Source organism: Euphorbia lathyris, chromosome 10, assembly GCF_963576675.1.
Source record: "Euphorbia lathyris chromosome 10, ddEupLath1.1, whole genome shotgun sequence".
Lineage (NCBI taxonomy): Eukaryota > Viridiplantae > Streptophyta > Magnoliopsida > Malpighiales > Euphorbiaceae > Euphorbia > Euphorbia lathyris.
The window spans coordinates 47,726,658-47,743,636 of record NC_088919.1 but is presented as its reverse complement, the minus strand read 5'-3'; the positions used below and the strand labels follow the sequence as shown (position 1 = coordinate 47,743,636).

The 16,979-nt window shown below is 32.0% G+C and overlaps 1 protein-coding gene across 1 annotated transcript; it reads right to left on the bottom strand.

Annotated features, from left to right (window-relative positions):
* Positions 1-4,937: 4,937 nt before the first annotated feature.
* Positions 4,938-9,066, bottom strand: LOC136208117 (BTB/POZ domain-containing protein At5g03250-like). Its single transcript, XM_065998940.1, has 4 exons — positions 8,983-9,066; positions 8,575-8,644; positions 6,641-7,813; positions 4,938-5,393 (listed from the first exon to the last, which is right to left on the bottom strand). The coding sequence occupies exons 1-4, from the start codon at positions 9,039-9,041 to the stop codon at positions 4,938-4,940; spliced, it is 1,758 nt and encodes a 585-aa protein (XP_065855012.1). The 5' UTR covers positions 9,042-9,066.
* Positions 9,067-16,979: the final 7,913 nt, after the last annotated feature.

Here is a 16,979-nt window from a genome sequence, read left to right as displayed (position 1 = left end):
GTTGATAAGTGTTGTTGAACATTCTATTTAATGTTGGCTATGAGCGGAAGAAGGTTGCAATTAGTATCTGGGTTAATGAAGTGGAGGATATAAAAGTCAAGGGTTGGTCTACTCAAAGTCATGTATGGATTTCGAAAAAGAGTTAATGGGATTGCTAAGGAGTGGAAGGACAAGCTTCAATGAGACATTCCATTCGATATTGGTAAAGCTGGAAGAATAATTCTGAGATGAAGAAGTTGAGCTCGAATTCATATCATGTACCACTCCTGAATTTGCTGGAAACAACAACACTTCGGTGTTATTTGAAAGGTTTGAGTTCATTTAAGACCAATGAGCTTCTTTCATACCCAATAAACAACTCGAGGTCAAGTTATTTTCAAGAGAGAGTGTATGATGAGTCCATCAAGTTGGCCAAAAATGCTAAAATGGGTAATCGGGAGAAATTGGATAAAAAAAAGGTTCAACTCGAAGCATCAAAGGAGTATTGGAGATCATTGCGTGTTTATTAACCCGGAGAAATAGGTCTCAAAGGGATAATTAGAACGCGATGGACGATGTGGGAGTGTTCAAAGTGTATTGGGAAGAAAATGCGCGTGGATGAGCATTTTCAGAACCCAGGTCGCCAACCTGGTGCTAGAGTCGCTGACCGAAACTCCAATAATTTTGAATTGAACTAATTGAGGTTGTCGATCTCAGCGAAGGTCGGATGACCCCATATTTTCTTTTAGATGGGTGTGAATACGCTTAACATTAATCCTTTCTCAAATAAAGGATTTTCCTTTCTTTGAGAAAGGTGGTTTGCCACCTATTTTGGCTTTTTAAGCCAAATTCAAGATTACTCCCCTCTTTAATCTTTAAATTTTTTCTTACCCTCATTATTTATATATTTGGTTTATTTAAGTACTAGTTAATTATATTTAGGTCTTTAGTTTTTATTTTATAATGTATTTGGCCCTATCATCCTTATTCCTCTTATGTTAGGCTTTTAGGTATTTGGTTTTTTATGTAATTTTACCCTTAGGATTAGTTGGATATAAATTCATCTCCTTCATTCAACTTAGATCAATTTTTATTAATGAAATTCTAAAGTTTACCCTTTATCAAATTGGGGTTTTTGAGCTCCTTAGTATAGTTTGAAATCATCTTTGTTGGTTTATGGTTAAAACTGTACCGTAGTGTCAAAAATAGATAATACGAATAAAATTATGAAAATGGATTATAATATCATAATCGTATTTAAATTGTGTCGTCGTGTCAAAAATAGATATTACAAATAAAATGGTTTACTTTGATAGGTATAGCATGTGAAAATGTCGAAGAGACAGAAAAACAGAGGCCCATAATAAAAGTATTGAAATTTGTAAGTATGTTCCCATAACATCATTTTCATGTCATAGAAATATTTGGCAAATGTTAAAATAGTTCTAAGTGAGAACCATAGCATGTGCTTCCTTACCCTCCAAATTAGTATATCTTACCATTTCCTCTTTTGCTTTCATGCCTTGCCCTGTCCAAATAACTGTCTTTGTCTTTGGCTTTTCCCTTTTTTGTTTTCTTCTTGCTTGTTTGTAGTTTGCAAGTAAACTTAAGAGACCAATCTAGGGTCAGAAGAGGTTCTAACACCCACCGGTTATCAGAAAACTTGTACAGGTTTTCTAGGGTCGGAAGAGATTCTAACACCCACTAGTAAAATTGCTCCTGACTATAAACGTTAAGAGAATTTTTACACTTTATCCCCAGATATAAATAATTGGATGAAAGAATTTAAATTTTCACGGTCCGAGTACCTGTCCGACCCGTTCTAGCTTGTTTTCTTTGGGCCGGGCTTTGATGTAGTATTAGCAAGAGCCCTTTACTCGACTGGTTATCAGAAAACTTATACAAGTATTAAGGGATAAGATGTAAAAATATCCTTAACATTTACTATTACGAGCAATTTTACCACTAACGTCTAAAATTGCGCAATTTTACTTCTAACCTTAGCAAGTTTGGTCAGACATTATTATAAAACACAAATATTTTGTTCATTATTTGTACAAATTGCATATCAGTTCGTTTTAAAAAAAAGATTTCATATTTTCTATGATTCAATAATAGAATTGCAGATTAATATTTATAAATTCAGTGAAATATTTTGAAATATTTTTCTCCAACTCGTACAATAGACAGTATAATTTTTAATTATTTTTTAAAATTTTTTTCACGTCTAACCATATGTTTATGATCTGTTACTAATGACTGATAAAATGATTCACATGTAAGGTTTAGATGACAAGATTCATGACCGAAAAGACAGTTTGATGAATTATTTCTTAAACTGACCCAACTTGACAATGTTAGGGTAAAATTACTCTTGGCTACCAACGTTTGGAGTAAAATTGTACAATTTTACACATTAGGAGTAAAATTGCTCCTGACTGTAAATGTTAAGGGTATTTTTACACCTTACCCCCAAGTATAAATAATTGAATGAAGGAATTTAAATTTTCACGGCCCAAGTACCTGCCTGACCCGTTCTAGCTTGTTTCCTTTGGGTCGGGCTTGGATGTAGTATTAGCAAGAGCCCTTTACTCCACTTGTGAGTCACCTTGCTCGATGTAGGCTTGCCAATTCTAGCTTTATGACAAGAAAAATTGACCTTATGCCTAGGTCTGCTATAGCTGCCTATTCTTTTTAGACGGGTTTGAAATTTTTAAAAATAGTATTGGACTGACAAGGTCCATCTATTAATATTACTTAATAAATTTATATATTTATTTTTATTTTTAAATATAAATTTTATTTTTGATTATTAAAAAATTGCATATATGTTTTGTAGATGGGTTTATATAGGTTAAATTTGGGATCTAATTTAAGTCCGAGCCCGTCTAAATTACCAACGAGTTAGACTAGACTTGAACTGAATATTTTTAAATAAAAACTCACTGGGTTCGGCCCGAGCCTAGCCATAAACAAGTCTAGGCGATACCACCTCTAGGAAAAGAGGGTGCTGCCCCTTGACAGTCCTCTCTCCACGCTCTGTTAGGATGAAATAAAAAGTTTCATCTATTTGTGAATGGGAATCTTTAATTTTTTTTTAAGTCTAACGCTAAAATGATTTGCATTAAAAAAATTTAGTCTCTTAATGCTTGCTCTGGCACTGTAATTCCATATGTGGATGAATAGATTAAGACTCGTTTAAGCGAATTTTATATTCACAACCGACATTTCTAATAATCGAAAGTTGAATATGCTCAATTGGTCAATTGGAAAATCAAGAATTTAATTAAGAGATAAGATATAACAATACTCTATCATTTTTACTCTATCATTTTCAGTTTTAAGACCTGATCGAAATCCTTTTAGTATGTATAAAATTGACTGTTAATATGCCCGATTAAAAATTTCTTGATCAATTAAAAAAAATGGTATTTTACCTCTAACGTTATAAATAATATATTTGAAGATCTAACATTAGCAAGCTAAACCAATTTCAGATAGACATAATGATAGTTTCGCTGTCCCGTTGCCACCCTATATTGGGTTGGGTCTATAATTAGTGGGTAATGCGAGTAGTATAACCCACAAAACATTGGGCCGAGACAGCAAGGATACTGGCCCATTCTCTTGCCATCAAATCAAATCACAACACTTTATTCTTTTTCTTATATATTATAAATGGGAATTTCACAATAATTACTGACTATCGTCATTTATTATTTTAAATTTTCATTCATTAATTTCTAATCTTTTTTTATATAAAAAAAACTTTAACAGTCTAATCAATTATTTTTTTTTTGTAGGAAACAGTCTAATCAGTTATAATTTTACAAATTAAATCTTCGTTATTAGAAAAGTTAATTGTAAATATCAAATTTAATTGAAAGAGGCGTTACTCGCTCCAAGTGAATATAAAATTATGTTTTGTAGGATTCAAAATAAAAAATTTACAGTCTTTTAGAATTACATATTACATTATTCCAAAAAAAAATTACACATTACATTATATAAAAAAAAAATTGTTTTAAACTATTAAAAAGAGTTAATTTGACTGTAACGAAAAAACAAACCAAGACTACGTATTATCATTTACGAGTCAATTACACAGACACTATTAAGAGAAGATTAAGAGAAGAGATGATGAACTAAACACGAACAACTAAAGAAAAAATAGGGCAGCGGATGACGATGCAAAAAGGAGCCTAATAGATTTATATAATATTATGAGATTATGTTTAGGGTTAGGATTATAGCAAAAAAAAAAATGTTGTATTTTAAGAAAGTTCAGATCTAATTGTTTATTCTTGCAAAAGTAATTAGTTTTAATTAATTGTTTATTCTTCTATATGTTAGAATTTATTGCGAATTTTACTTTTTCATTCTTTTAATTACATAATTGTTTGATTAGAAGTCGGGTTCTCATCTTTTTTAATCTTTTTATAAACTTCGTAGCATACTCGTATCAAGGGCCAAAATTGGTTAGCCCGAACTTTACAAACTATATCTAGGAGCCATTAACAGAGAAAACCCTTATTCAAGAGGTACCAAATCCCAAATTTTAGCTTGTTCTCTGCTAGAGACGGATCCAGCCCAGGACTCTACTTCGGCAATTGGCTGTATCCTTAAATATTATTGTTTTGATACTTAATAGCCCCTAAATTTAGTTTATGTTGATGTTTTTATAAGATGACTAAATGATAGTACTAATTTATTTGAACAACTAAATTGTAATTGAAACTTCAAATAAATTAAAATTTCTATTCAAATTGGTGAATTGAGTTTGGTCAGGTTTCGTTTGGGTTAAAATGAAACAAAATTGAACCGAACTGAAAATCGAACTAGATGAAAAATATAAATTGAATCGAACAATAAATTAATTTGGTTTTTGATTCCGTCTTACTAATTTTACTCGGAGACGAAACATATGATAAAAAAAATTGATAGAAATTTTATTGAGATTAAACATCAGCATTACTTAGTTGATCTTGGTGTTCGTTAATGGAAGATTCTTTAAAATCAGAAACTTTTCTATAACTGCAAGGATGAAGTTTCTGTCTTCTGAAACTGAATCTTTTGGAAAACAATTTCCATTTATTCTTTGATTTCATCAGCCTGTGAATATCTTGTTTCATAGCTGAACATTCCTTTTCAATCTCAGACACACGTTCTTTCATATCTTTGCCGGAGAGATTATTATTAGGATTCTGAGAATTGTGAAGATTCTCCGAGACGAAAAACCACCCGGACACGGAGGTTCGGAGGCGGAGCTGTTCGAAGAAGAGAACTTGAACGATCACTCGGAGAGGAAGCCTCTCGTTTTGAGCAGCGTGAGTGCTGGCTTCTAGTGATAATTTCTGGCAATTCATTAATCTGCATAGTTGTTCCCTTTCCATGTCCGTAAGCCATGGATGTGCCTGAAAATGTAGTCGATATATCACGTCATCAAGTCAACATGATAAAATCAATATTTTATTATAACATATTAGTAATGTATCATATCATTAAAATCAACATGTCACGTCATCAAATTCAAAATAAGACATGCATTTTATACCATTAACAAAAAAAACGAATTTAACTTTATCGTTTTCCACGTTATCAAGTCAACATAGTTAATCTTTTTTTTGGATAATTTTAAAAACAAAATGCAATCTTTTATAAGAAAAATATATATATATTTTTATACTTGGAAATTCATGAAACCATCTGAATTGGGCTTGTTAAACCTATTTTCAAATCCAACCAAACTTAGCCCACCAAATTATCCAAATTATAGTTTTTGTTTTTTTTAATAAAAATCATTATTTTTTCCATTAAAACAAAAGATAAATAAAATATAAAAATACATAATTTAAAATTAATATATAAATAACTGATTAATGTTTCTCAAATAGTAAATATATATATATGACCAGATCTTTTTATTTTTTTATTTATAATTATATAATGTATAATTGTACATATGTTATGGGTAAATTATATTTATGAACTCAACTTTACACTTACTTTTACGGATAAGTTAATTATTCACAAGTGTCTCATATTTACGAAACAAATTTATCTAAATATCAGATTCTCTACATTTAGTTTCTTTTTAAATGTTATTTTTTTTATAGATGAATAACTGAAAATTTGATAAAAATAAAAATAAAGTTACGATATTCTAATATATTAAGATTTAAAATCATATGATAATAAAAAATATATAAAAAACTATTTTGATAAATATAAATAAAAGTTAAAATCTGATTTTTTTATAATTTCATTTTCTTTTATTATAGTTTATAACTTCAAAGTCGGAAATTAAAATAAACCTTTACATTTTACTAACATAATAACCTATGATATTATAGTCTCTTTTACAAATGGACCGGGCTGGGCCAAAATTCTTTTATATAATTAAATCCAATCCTTTCAAAAATGGGCCTAGCCAAACTTGGGCCTGAGGCACATCTGCAAAATGCATAACCAAGTCTAGTATAAACTTGGGCCGAGACACATAAATATTCTTATCATCCAACTTAACGACGCTATACTTCAATTGTATCATTTACGACGTTACAAATAAAATCGCTAAATATTTTTATACGTTATTTCGATTATTATTTCCGAAACTTTGTATTTAAAAAAAAAAAAGGTAAAGTAAGCAAAATTTGATTACCTTAAGATACATATCAACAGCATGATAAACTCCATCATCAACAGGCCTTGCATAATCAGGAACAGTAGCTGCAAGTGCCTCAAATTTTTGTGGCTTCAAATTAACATCCGGAGCTATTTCGGCGAGAAATCCGTCCACTAAACTCGCGACAGTCGTTGCAGGAGTCAACGACTCCGCCACCCCGCTAACAAACGGATTCTCTTCAACAATGCAAGGCGAAAAAACTGTTTCTTGCTGCAAAGACATAAAATGGTCAAGAATTCTCTGAACACAATCAATATCATAAAGTGTTTCCGCTGAATATCCAATATTCGGTATCAAAAGATCGACGAGTAAAGCCTGATCCAACTCGGTTCCTATCCGTTTCTCCAAATTTTCCCGACAAATCGGACTTGAATGCAACGCCATTGCCGTCCGAAGCAGCCTGAGGAGAAATTTAGGGGAAGAAACACCCTTTTTATATGGCAACAAAGTCACAATTTCTTCTAGGAGAATTTTCTCGTCGGCTTCCGACGGAAAAGAACTTTTTCCGTCGGTAATCTGCGGGAGATGCTTGTTGGAGTAGTGAAAAAGAGAAGCAGCAATAGTTTCAGGCTTCATTCCTTTTGATTGAATTGCTAAAATGAATTGTTTGTAAAGAGATAAATTCAGGCACGAAATATCTTCGAACCACCAATCATCAACCATTGATGAAACAATCGGTACTTTACTGACGGAAATCCCGTTCCAAATTCCGTCGGTGCTTACCGTCGAAGACCGAGGCAAACTACTAATGTCCACACAGGATTTCGTCGCTAACGAATCGATTAGCCTAGAGATAATGCGCAGTTCCTCTGCATACGAGACGACTTCTTCGCACGTTTCGAGTGCTTTCAAAGAATCTTCCCAGTTGCTGAAAACGTCGTTGAGCAAATTTTCGGTTTGCAGAATAAGATTTCCTTCGCCGTAATCTTCAGTCATTTTGAGAAATTCGGATGCACATCGGAGACTTACTACGTTAAGACAAGTGAGGTCTATTTTGATACCGTAGCAGAATTTGCTAATGAGTTCAAATGCTTTCGGTCCTCCGGGAAGTTCATCAAGGTTTAGGACAGGAGATGATGAGTTTTCCAATGTCATAGGAAGTTCTTCGATCATTTTTTCAAGAAGTCCACTCCTTGAAAGCAATGGAAACTGTTTGAAAATGAGAAATTATAAGTTTGTTTAGTTAGCCTTTTCAAATAATGACAATTTAAGTTACGTCGTAAATTGCATCTGTGATTATTAAAGTTTGGAATGTATTTTATAAAGGTAGTTACCTATCAAAACGTGTAATACTTTTTTGCTGTTTGTCACCCTAAACTTGTCACTTTTGGGTCAATGATATCCTCATTTGTTGATTTAACACACTTTAAATTTGTTCACAGATGTAACATGGATTTATTTGAAATTTGTCAAATCAATAAATTAGGGTCTTAGAAGCCCAAATTGACAAGTTGGATGACAAACCGTAACGTTTAAGTGTATGAAACATTGTTTTCTCTTCATATTTGATTTTAATAAAGCTATTCTTGTCAATTTGTTATAAATTCTAATTGAAATATTAATGTGACGCAAAATATAGTGTATTATATGTCAATTAAGTGTCATATTAGACAACAATATGATTTTTTAAAACTTTTTATTATAACGGGTTGCATGAGAAATATGCGATTGTCATATAGTGATAAAAGTCAAACATATCTAACGGAACACTTAATTGACATTTAGTAAATTATATTATGTGTCATGTTAACATTCCAATAAATTTTATGCAAAAATTAGTTGGAATAATTTTATTTAAATCAAATATAAGTAATAATTTTATCGAAACAAAATGAAATTCACTAATCGTGAATGCATTTTACATATTATTGTAAAAAATTCACAAAGAAAGTTAATGAATAAATAATTACCTTGTGGAGATTGAAAGACATATTTCCAATTTCAACCGTAACATCACTTTGAAGCCCATTTGTGCAAACCCTTCACATCAAGAAATAATATAAATTCTTCAATTAAAACTTAATAGAAAAAAAAATCTCATAATAATGTTGTTTCTACCAAAAAAATCCTTAAAGAACTCAGTAATTAAAATTCTCATCGTTTGACATGTTTTAAACACTAATATAAGGAAAGTTTAATTTTCTGAATTGCAGCAGTATCTGACACTGAATATTGATTCAATCATCTTTTGAAATCAGTGTTTTGAACACATGATTTATAAGACAATCCAGACAAGAACATTAGATCCGAACTGGGTATTACTTAATTTTCATGAGGAAAAAATAATAATAAAGTTACGATAAATATGAAATAATTACCAGGATTGTCCTTGGAGATGAAAGGCATCAGATTTGGAGCCCAGCCTCATGAGAGCCATGCAATTGGAAATTAGCTTCAAATGTTGCATATACAAACAATGAGAAAAGAGTATGAAATTAAGAAAAGGAAATAGAAATAATTTAGGGAAAAAGGAACAGATTTTATTATTTATTTATTTATTTAATTGTGTGAATTGGGTAGCGAGTCTAAAGCAAGAAGTGAAATAAGAGAAAGAATAGGTTCTAGTAGTTATTTTATGTGAATCTCCTTTCTTTTCTCTATCTTTTTAATAATAATATTATTATTAGGGGTACGATGCAAAAATATCTCAATCACTACTAGCAAGTAAGTATGGTTATGGGTCGAGTTTGGCCCAAGCCCAACAAGGTTTTTTTTTCGAGAACTCCTAATATTGACCCTTAAAAGTAATTTTATTCTTAACGTTTAACATGCTACAATTTTACCCTTTATCATAAGAATCAAAAGTAATTTTACTCGTAATGTTAATAAGTTGGATCAATTATAGACATCATTAAAAAATACAGATATTTTGTTTCTATAATCTACACATATTACATATTAGTTGGTTTTAAAAAAAGATTTTGTATTTGTAATTTCAGATAAAAGATAGTATTAGATATGGAATATTTTTAAATTCGATAAATTATTTGGATTTTTTATTTTTCTATCAAATATCTAAGAAAAAACATTTAAATTATAAAAGAAAATCCACTAAATTTTTGGGTTATTATCTAAAAGTAATTAAGATTAAATATTCAAAATATATTTTACACAATGACTATTAAATAAAACTATGACATAATGATATATAAAGTGGTTCATTAGGATTTGAGATATACTAAATATATTATTAAGTTATAAATCCACCTTTGTGAGAGTTGTGCGCCAATGTGCTTCTGCTGATGTAGATTTCAAGCCTCATCCGAAAGATTTGAGGGAATGAAATCATTGATGACGTCAATGTTATCGAAGCGAATTGATGTGGGAATCGAATAACTCTGTAGGGTTGGAGTTCGGAGATAAGGAGAGTCGCCACCTGATTTAAACAATGACTATTTAATGAAACTATAGCACAATAATATATAAAGTGGTTCATTAGGATTTAAGATATACTAAATGTAGTGAGAAGTTATAAATCATTATTAATTTTCTTTCCACCTTTGTGATTTGATTGTCTTTCCACCTCTGTGAGAGTTGTGCGCTCATGTGCTTCTACCGATCACTCATCGGATTACTCCATTCCTTGATCCGCGTCGATTTATATTGTTTGCCCATCCCACCGTCTGTGACCTTTCACCGCCTATGCATTTAAGTTTTCCACAAAACTCTTTTACCGATCGTCATGGAGGAAACTATCGGTAACTTAATGTTATCGGATGGGGAGCAAAAAGAATTAGACCTTAGTGGTCCGTCATCAAATCCCACAACAAAGAATTTTCAGATTGTCTCTAGTAGAAAGATTCCTCACTAATATAACTGTAAATGTTGCTGCAATGATGACTCGATTGGCAACTCTTTGGCATCCTGGTCGGGGTGTAACGATCTTTGAAGTGGAAGCAAATGGTTACGTGTTTGAATTTTTTCATGAAATTGATAGGGCATCTGTGATTGTTGGGGGGACCCTAGTCCTTTGGTAATCATCTCTTAGTTCTAGCTGAGTGGTAAAACGAACCATCACTGGAGCTGGTCAAGCTGAATGAGGCAGCATTCTGGGTACAAATTCATGACCTCCTGTCTGGGTCCATATCTGAAGTAGTGAGGAAGCAAAAAGGTAACTTCATCGGGCAATATTAGGAAAATGATATGTACAACAATGTTGGAGTCAAGAGACAGTTCATGCATATCCGGGTTCTGGTGGATGTACGTAAGCCACTAAAAAGATGTAAGAAGATCAGAAAGGGTCAAAATGATTGGTCTTTTATCAAATTCAAATACGAGAGGTTGAACACTTTTTGTTACATTTGTGTGGGGTACTAGGGCATACTAACAGATTTTGTGAGCAGTTATTTACATTGAAACTCGGAGAGCTCAAACGGGAATGGGGTGAATGGCTAAAGGCCCCACGGAAGAGTGGAGGGGAGCTGACTACGATGAAATGGTTGCAGGACCTAGAGGGTTTACAACTTACTTCAGATTCACGCTTTGGTGTGCTACAGGCCCCGAGCGGGCAGGCAAAGGCTCAAGGGTCAGACCCTCAGATTTCAGTGGATGGAAAGGAGAAAGACTGATCCACGATACCACTAATGAAATTGTTCTTATTCTTAAAAAGATTGAGATATACCTATTTATTTATATATAGTTGTTTTAGAATGAAAATCAATTAACATTTATTAATTAAATACTAATAATAATAATAATAATAATTTTTCGAAAGATAACAATAATAACCAGTTTTGATCACTTGGACCTTAATGACCATATAGTATTTGATCATTCACTGTTAGATCTAGGTTTATTAGAATCTTACGGTGAAAATTCAAAGCATCATAGAGCTTAGATTTAATAAGCATAGATCTAACCGTGAATGATCAAATTCATTTAGTTATTAAGGTGAATGTGAACATTCCTAAAATAACAACAATAAACAAAATACAAAATAGTTAAACTAATGCTATTATACAACAATATGATTTATGAATGAAATTACATAATTTTTTAGCTACCCAAAAATAATTTATAAATTTAAAAGCCTTTATAAAAAAAAGTAAAAGATTATAAGTGGGCAATCATTGGTATGCATGGATATTATTTTGGTGAATTTCTATGCATGATACTAAAAAACAAATGAAACAAAATTAGGGAACACATCCATCAATAATAATATAATAGATTTAAACTCTAGGTATAGATTTAACTTATGTTAATAGAGTTTAAATAGCACAAACATAGAACCAAATTAACGAGAAGTTGAATTTTGTTCAATCTATCGTTAATAGAGTTTGAAATTGTTTCGTCTATAATACGTTAATACGATATCATACCGTACCGTTTTAGATGTGAAATCTAAAGTTAATTTTGTACTCTATTGGTTTAAAATAAAAAGGATTAAGGTGTAAAAATACCTCTAACGTTTTGGGTCAGGAGCAATTTTACCCCTAACGTCTAAAATGGTGCAATTTTACCCCTAATGTTTGTAGACAAGAGTAATTTTACTCATAACGTTGATAAATTGGATCAATATCAGACACTATTATAAAATACAATCATTTTTTTCTTTATTTTGCACCAATTGCATATCAATTTGTTCTAAAAAAAATGACATAATGTTTTTTTGTAATTTAATAATAAAATTGGAGATTAATATTTATAAATTCGGTGAATTTTTTGAATTTTTTTATCTAATTCGTACAAAAGACAGTATATTTTTAATATTTTTTCTTATTTTTTTCACATCTCAACATATGTTTATGATTTGTTACTGATAAAATAACGGATGTGTGAAGTGTAGATGACAAGATTCATGATCGAGAAGACAGTTTGATGAATTATTTCTCAAATTGGCCCAATTTATCAACGTTAGGAGTAAAATTGCTCTTGGCTTCCAATATTAGGGATAAAATTGCACCATTTTAAACGTTAAGGGTAAAATTGCTCTTGATCCAAAACGATAGGGATATTTTTACACCTTAACCCCAAATAAAAATAAAAAGAAAAGAAGAGAAACATAAAGATTAAGATGTGTTTGGTTGGGTGGTTTGTTGTGACCCACAATGCTGGTGGATTAGATGGGTAGGAGAGGGAATTAGTAGCATGGAAGACAATGCCAACCACCCAAAATTTGAGAGTGGGCCATTTTCATTAATTTTTTGGGCTAATCTTCAAAATGTTGTCCCAATTATTTTTTTAGAAACTATATGTTTATCTTAATAAATATAGGAAATGGTAAAATTTTATTACTTCTAGTTAATAAAAATTTAAACAAACTGATTTATTATTATTTTATTATTATTTGATTAGTTATTTAGATTTTTTAAATATTAATTATATTTAAAATGTTTATTTGTTGCAAATACTATTAAAATAAATCTATCAAAATCTTAAAATGTTTATTTGTTGCAATTCATAACTTAATGTTTAAAGTATTTATTATGTTACCACAATTATAAATGACTTGACAAAATACATGAAACTGCTTTAATTTTTTTTTTTTGACAAACTTACTTGGATTGGTGACAGTTAAATACTAGTCGATCCAGTTTGTTCAAGGGTCGGAAATGTTGGGAAATTTTTTATTATGATTAAATTTGACCTCCCAAAACGATTGGCGAATTTGGACCATCTCTAAATTTTTTAATTTAGTGATTTAATTATTTAATGCATTTGGTTGCATTTTTTGGAGATAATTTTGTTTTTCAATTTCAAATAAGAGATAAAAAATTTATTTGATAAGAATTAAAAATGGTTGATGTTAATAGAAAAACCGGTGGTGGCACAATCTTTGGATTGAATCGGATTCTGCATATGCGGTGGATATGCTAAACAGAAGGATTACCATGGTGGCTCCCTGAAAAATTAGACAAGATTGGTTTCAGTGTTTATCTAGATTCTCGAATATGAATTGCAGAATCACTCATATCTATCGAGAGGGCAATCAGGCGGCGAATCAACTTGCCCCTTTTGGCAAGACGGATACGGCTATTACATGGTGGCATTCGGCTCTTCATTTTTGTCAATCGTCTGTTTTTGACGATCTATGTAATGTTGCTTATGTTCGTTTTCCTTAATTTTTCTGTTTTGAACCTTTTTTATTTTTCTTCTCCTCCTTTTGTAATTTTCCTTTTTTTTATTAATAATATTTCGGGTTGATTTGGTGTGTTAGGGGTGTCAATCTAGTTGGGATGTCTAGCCACTTAATCGCGTCCCAATCTTTCATGCAAGAAAAAGAAAAACCGGTTAATATCTAGGGTAAAGTTCAAATAAAACCCTAGTGGTTTCACTAATTTTCAGATAAAGGATTGTGGTTTACTTTTTGTCAAAACAATGATTGAGGTTTCAAACTTGGATTAATACTATTAAAACCATCTTTAACGACCTGAAAATGAAAATTTTCAAGAATTAAAGTTGTTTAATGTCATATTTTCTATGGAACTGCATTTTCGATTTTCGAAAATCATCTTTATTGAACTTTCTCTCTCTAAACATTAACTTTCTCTCTCTTCACCAAACATCACCTAAACAATCTCAAAATAAAAAAGTTGAAGAATTAAAGTTGCTTAAAATATTAGTAGTTCTTAAAATATATCATTTTTGAAGTCGTCCAAGGTGATTTTAATAGTATCAATCGAAAAAGTCCTTATTTTGTTAAAGTTAAAAACCTCAATCCTCGTTTTGACAAAAAGTAAACCACAGTCCTTTATCTGAAAATTAGTGAAACCACATGGGTTTTATTTGAACTTTACCCTAATATCTACTGCCAGAACAATATCAAACAATCAAATATTATTTTGGAGGTGTTTGGTTACTCCATTTCTGTCTTCTGTTTACCTTTTATAGATGAAAAATAGTTTTTTATAAAAACAGATAATTTATAATTTTTTTCAGAAAAACTGATTTTTCCAATAGCAAACAACAAATAAACAGTAAACAGTCAAACTCGCCCTTTAATTTAATTTAAATTGATAGTATGGGGTATAGAGTTGCAATGATGGAAAAAAGGGTGGGGTCAAATGCATGTTTGGTTTTGTTGTATGTTATTGAACCACTCATGTAGACAAATCGTATGTAATGTAGGGACCTGTTTTTGTTGTTAATAAGTCCTTTTCTTTGTCCTTCCCAAACAATATTGTCCATAACCTTAATGTGTCCTTTGTTTTGTTCCTATAAAATCTCTCACTATTTGACCCACCATAACTATATTTTCACTAAATGGTTTACATATATTCTTCAACTCTGCTATATATATTTATATATAATATTAATAAGCGGACCAAGTTGTGTCGGGTCGGTTCATCCTATTTCTGTAAATGTAATGACACGGTCCGGAGTGGGTGGTGCCGGGATAGAATGCTTGAACAAGGAGCGGTCCAAAGAGATGACAATGAGGGTAGAAATTAATTGAATCCCACATCGGAAATGGAGACGGAATGATTGAGGCTTATTAGTAAGATGTGAATCCAATACATACAGACGCGTTTTAAAGCCGTGAGGCCCAATATGTTGGATTTGGGTCAGAACGGACAATATCTACATGGTATTAGAACAGGGTGTTACAATAAATCTCATGTCCAGTCCAAAAATAGGTGGGTTTAAACAAACGTGAGACATGTCAAATCTAATGCCATTTTATCTTGTTCAAGCTCGGTCAATTGGACATGGACCGGACGGGTATGTGATATGTGACCTGATATAGTATAAAGTCCAGATGTAAAGGTAGTTATAGTTATGTTTTAGAAACATTCATAGTTTAATTCAGTTATTACTATTTACTTACTGTATTATTGGCTTATAAGTGTTGGCTGATTTTTCTATCAAAATTTCTATACATTGCTTTTCTAGACCCTAAAACCAATTTTCCCAGCTAAAAACAACGTTTGGTAAATGCAAAATTGCTTTCCTAAAACTCGCAAAGCTCAGAAAGTTACTTTTAGAAAAAACTACGGTTTGCAGCATCTTGATAAAGTAGCTTTCACAACTTACCCAGAAAAACTTATATTTATTTTTTTATACAAAAAATGGCTGTAACTTTCAATATAACATAATATATAAAAAAACAAACTTATTTTCTATTTCTTCACTTTTAACTTTTTACCGTGAACTTACCAAACACTTATTAGAATTTTTCTAGTATGTGTTTGATATTACTTTCTCAAACCCTCAAAACAGCTTTCTCAGCTAGAAGCAACGTTTGATAAATGCAAAATCAATTTTCTTAGAAGTTGGAAAACAAATTTTAAGAAAATCTATAATTTGAAGTTTTTTTTGGTAAATAGGAAGACAAAGCCCAATAAAAAAAAAAAAAAAAAACTAAGTTAAACCTATTCTCCTGGTAGACTGGCTGAGTCTGTCTCCCTCAAGAATAGTTTGGAGGCCTACAGGAGGCACATCACACTCGTGATAACCCAATGAAAACTGCCCTGCGAAATTTGCCATACAGTCAGTTGTCTGATTTCCTTCGCGATACATGTGTACAATCTTCACATCCCACTCCCTTTCTCATAATTCCCAATATGTCCACATAAGCCAAACATGCAGGTGGTGGCAACTCGCATCCCCTGTCAAAACGTCAATAGCATCCTAGGAATCGATTTCTATCATAACCCTACGATAGCCTCTTTTCCAAGCCATGGACAATCCATGGAAACACCCCATAAATGGTTGAGTCAGTGTCGATCCCTAAATTGGTAACAAAATCGTCGAGCCAGTGTCCTACATGGTCTCGCAACAGGCCCCCGGCTGACACAGCTCCCGAATTTCCTTTGCTAGCCTCGTCCGAATTGATTTTAATCCATGACTCCTCTGAGGGTATCATTATATCCACCGCACAACCTGTCGTCGCGTTCTAACCAAAGGAGACTTGTTCAAAGCCTTCCCGTACTTCATGGCTCGAGTTAAGATGAACTCAGCCTTGCCGTCTCTTTCATTATCATCTCCAAAGACACGTTGATTCCGCCATTTCCATATCCACCATACGGCAAAAACAAAACACGTCTGCCAGCACACCCCATGGAGTTTCTGTTGTTCGCTTAAATTCATTTTTAGCCAATCAATCCTTATGAGGTAGAAGAATTGTCACACTGAGTTCGTGGAGACAGGTTCAGCCATACTGTCCGAGCTTCGAAGCAATCACGCAACACGTTAAAGGAGGTGATGGACTCCTTACGGGTTTGGTGCCTTCACCACCCCCATAAATCTTTCCACAAACATGTCTTTAAAAAGGTCAAAAGAGGTGATGGACTCCGGCTCCAGCGGTCGATACCACTCTTGGGCTAGTCCCACTAAAGTCGTTGGGAAAACCTTGCACATGACATAATCTTCC

Coding starts and splice junctions, on each gene's coding strand:
- LOC136208117 (XM_065998940.1), bottom strand. CDS start 9,041: ATGGCTCTCATGAGGCTGGGCTCCAAATCTGATGCCTTTCATCTCCAA. Junction 7,814..8,574: donor TGTCTTTCAATCTCCACAAG/GTAATTATTTAT, acceptor ATTTTCAAACAG/TTTCCATTGCTTTCAAGGAG. Junction 5,394..6,640: donor CTGTTGATATGTATCTTAAG/GTAATCAAATTT, acceptor CTACATTTTCAG/GCACATCCATGGCTTACGGA.